The sequence below is a fragment of the Teleopsis dalmanni genome, chromosome 2 (genome assembly GCF_002237135.1).
Source record: "Teleopsis dalmanni isolate 2A chromosome 2, ASM223713v2, whole genome shotgun sequence".
Lineage (NCBI taxonomy): Eukaryota > Metazoa > Arthropoda > Insecta > Diptera > Diopsidae > Teleopsis > Teleopsis dalmanni.
In genome coordinates, this window is record NC_051847.1 from 214702658 (window position 1) to 214706060 (window position 3403).

Here is a 3403-nt window from a genome sequence, read left to right on the forward strand (position 1 = left end):
TGTTAATAAAATTCTCGAATATTTAAATTTAAAACAATCTTAAAATTATGATATCTTAATAATTTTTTTTATTTACATATGGAAAATCAAATATCACTACCTCTTAAAAGAATTACATGAGAAGTTCGTATTGTTGTTACATCAGTTGCCAAAATATATTTAAAAATTCGATTTATCTTTATTTCTACATCTTTTATAATAAATTACAATATAATAAAATAAATCCGTCCACCGCTAAATTAAATAACAAATTCTCCAAAGGAAAAACAGACAACCTTCGGCAATAATACTTTTCATTGTGGATCCAAACAACAGAGGTAGTATTGAATAGATAAATGTAATGTTATATATTATGGGAACAAATTTCTGTATATAAAGAGAAAAAAATGAGAAATAAAGTAATATGAATTATTGAAAATTTATGTGTAGATAACAAAGTCATATAAAAAGAGTAACAGCTAGAAAATTTGTCATTAATTGTTAGTTGAAAGTCAGAGTGTATATCGCAATATCAAAGTTTTGATTATTTATTTCTTATCGAAGCGCTGTTTTCTAAAAGAATGTGAAATGGATAATATATTATAATTATATAATTATATGTATAAATCATGTGGAAAATTTTCTTTTTATTTTGAACGGTGTATTGGAGTACTATAATTGTGTAATTTGTAATCCATAAATTATAAAAAACAGACTAATATTTAGGTGTAAAATAGTCAGTAGAGTAGGGGGCTCATCACATGTACATTTGTATCAACCTAGCTGTGAGATTCTTCTATTCTACTTACAATATGCACCAATCAACAAGTATATAAGGTATACGTGGCTCCTAAAACTGCGTTTAAATAAATGAAAAAGCATATAAACTGTTTATTCTTTATTTCTTAATGGAAAATTAGGATATACTTATTACATTTAAGTCTATTTCATTACTGTATTTCATATTTGTATATATAAAACAATTAAGTATATAAACTTGGTAATCAAGCATTCTGAAATAAATACATTTTTACGTTGGTGAAATACATTTCCATATAACTTACATAATTTTAGTTATACGAATTTATATAACTCAATTACCACACTTCACATTTATTCGAAGAATTCATTTTACTTTCTGAACTACAATTAAATACTTTGGAAAATTCTGCCATGTTTGAAAGTGTGCCAATTACTCTGTATTTAGATGGGGAGTGGGCATCCTTTTCCATTTGTAGTAAACTTGTTTCATCAGTGGTACTGGAGCACCAAACCTAATGTAGACACCATAATAATCATTTTACATTAAATATCAGTAGTTTTTAGATGTTGCTCGGTAGTTCGATAACTCGGTATATGGTGAGGTGATAAAATGACAAATGTCCGAATGTTCCTTTTTCCTTCTTTCTCGGTAAAAAGGCCAACACAGTTGATTTTGCTTTTCTTTATTTTGTTAAATATAAAAGCCAAAAACTTGCAAGAAAAAGTGTAAAGAGGTATTTAAAATTAAACCATAACCTCGTTGTTATATTTAATTTATTTATTTTTATCAATATATCCATATTTGTTAATTTCAAGCACTTCAAACTTCAAATTAAATTAACTACAGCACTACAGTACTATATTATAATTAGAATCAAAAATGTTTTACCAAATATCAAAAAATTATCACACCTGATGCCACATAAGAAATGCACACCAAATTTTATCACCTTATCAAGTTATCAAGTTATCGAGTCTGAATATACCAATTATATAAACTTACTCGTGCAAACGAAATAAAAAAAAGCTGCTCGTGAGTTAAATTTAAACCTGGTAACTTTAGTGTGTCAGCTTTCTTATTCGCTTTAGTTTTTAAAAAAGCATGGTATGCAGCTTTTAATCCACCATTGTCGGCAATATTTTCACCTGAGAAATATTGAAATTGATTTCTTTAATAAATACAAACATAAATAGATATGAAATGCTTTCTAAGTTTACAAGAAAATAGTTCAAAATTGTATATATTAACATTTTTAAGTATAACATTTTATAAAATATAAAATATAATATAATTTAGTAGTGTCATTATATACTAATAAGATACAACAATATTATACCTAAGGTTTGCTTTCCATTTAGTTGTCGTTCATTTACTTTGTAGGAACTGTATTGTTTTTCAAAACATTCAACTTTTTTATTAAATCGCTCAATACTGTTTTTATTCCACCAGCTATTAATATTTCCAAATTTGTCGTATTCTCTACCTTGATCATCGAATGCGTGTGTTAATTCGTGACCCATTACAACACCCATAGCACCAAAGTTTAAACTGTTTGGATTATTGATATCATAAAAAGGTGATTGTAATATTCCAGCGGGAAAAACGATTTGGTTTTTTGTTGGTGTGTAATAAGCATTAACCATTTGAGGTGTCATACCCCATTGGCTTTTATTTACTTTAAGATATAGTTTTTCTAAATTACTTTTTAAATTATAAATTGAAATTTGTATGTTATTGTCAAAGTAGGCATTTGGTGTAATATTAAGAAAGGCATATTTTTCATCTAACTCCTTATTATTCAATATATAATCAGGAAAACCGATCATGTCTGATATAGCATTGGCTTTTTCAATTGCTCGATTTTGAGTTTCCGCGTCCATCCATGTCACGTTTTTTATATTTTTCATAAACGCATCTCGTATTTCATTGATCATGGACTGAGCTGCTGGCTTTGACTCGCCGTCGAAAGCTTGTCGAACAAATATTGCTCCAACTGCAAAACCAATTACATTGTTTGTGTCAGCAATACAATATCTCCAAACTTCCTCTCCGCCATCCGAACCCATCAAAGACTTACGTACAACTTTGTAGGCGTCGCGAAATGGTTTTGAAAGGCATGACGTTAAGGAACGAATGGCTTGCCATATAAGATAATTGTTGAGGGTACTAATAAAAATAATAAATTAAATAAATTTACCAATCTTTATTCTCTATAAGTTTGTTATATGTTACATATAAATTTTATTATTTTTCATGTAAAAAGCTTGTTATAAAGCAATGAGTTTTGCACTGTTATTTTTATTCTGGTATTTTAGTATAAATTCAGGATATGTATTTACACAAATGTAGCTGAGTACATTTAGTAAGTAAAACAAACTTATGGGTCATTTTTTTATTTTTTTAGAATAAGGCAGTCGTCTGTTGCGTGCGATTTGCATAGGATATAATTGATAAACGATATTGCGTTCAGTAAAAACTTAAGTGGAGAAAAACTTGCAAACACAAAATAAATCAAATAAAGGCTAAGTTTAAACTAATTTAATTTATTAGAAAATGTTAAAATGTCATAATGTCATAATGGTTTTTCAATAAAAAATTTTTTAATTTGTATTTACATACACATATTAAAAATATTTAGAAATTATGAAAATTATTTGTTTT

The 3403-nt window shown here is 27.2% G+C and overlaps 1 protein-coding gene across 1 annotated transcript; it reads right to left on the reverse strand.

The window, feature by feature from the left end:
* Positions 1-914: 914 nt before the first annotated feature.
* On the reverse strand, positions 915-2908 carry LOC119685388 (neprilysin-3; the record flags this gene model as incomplete). The annotated part of the gene is given in 3 exon segments (XM_038099653.1): positions 915-1253; positions 1745-1887; positions 2079-2908. Coding segments are annotated over 3 exon segments (1150 nt in total), but the record flags the coding sequence as incomplete, so codon positions are not given.
* Between the last annotated feature and the right edge of the window lie 495 nt (positions 2909-3403).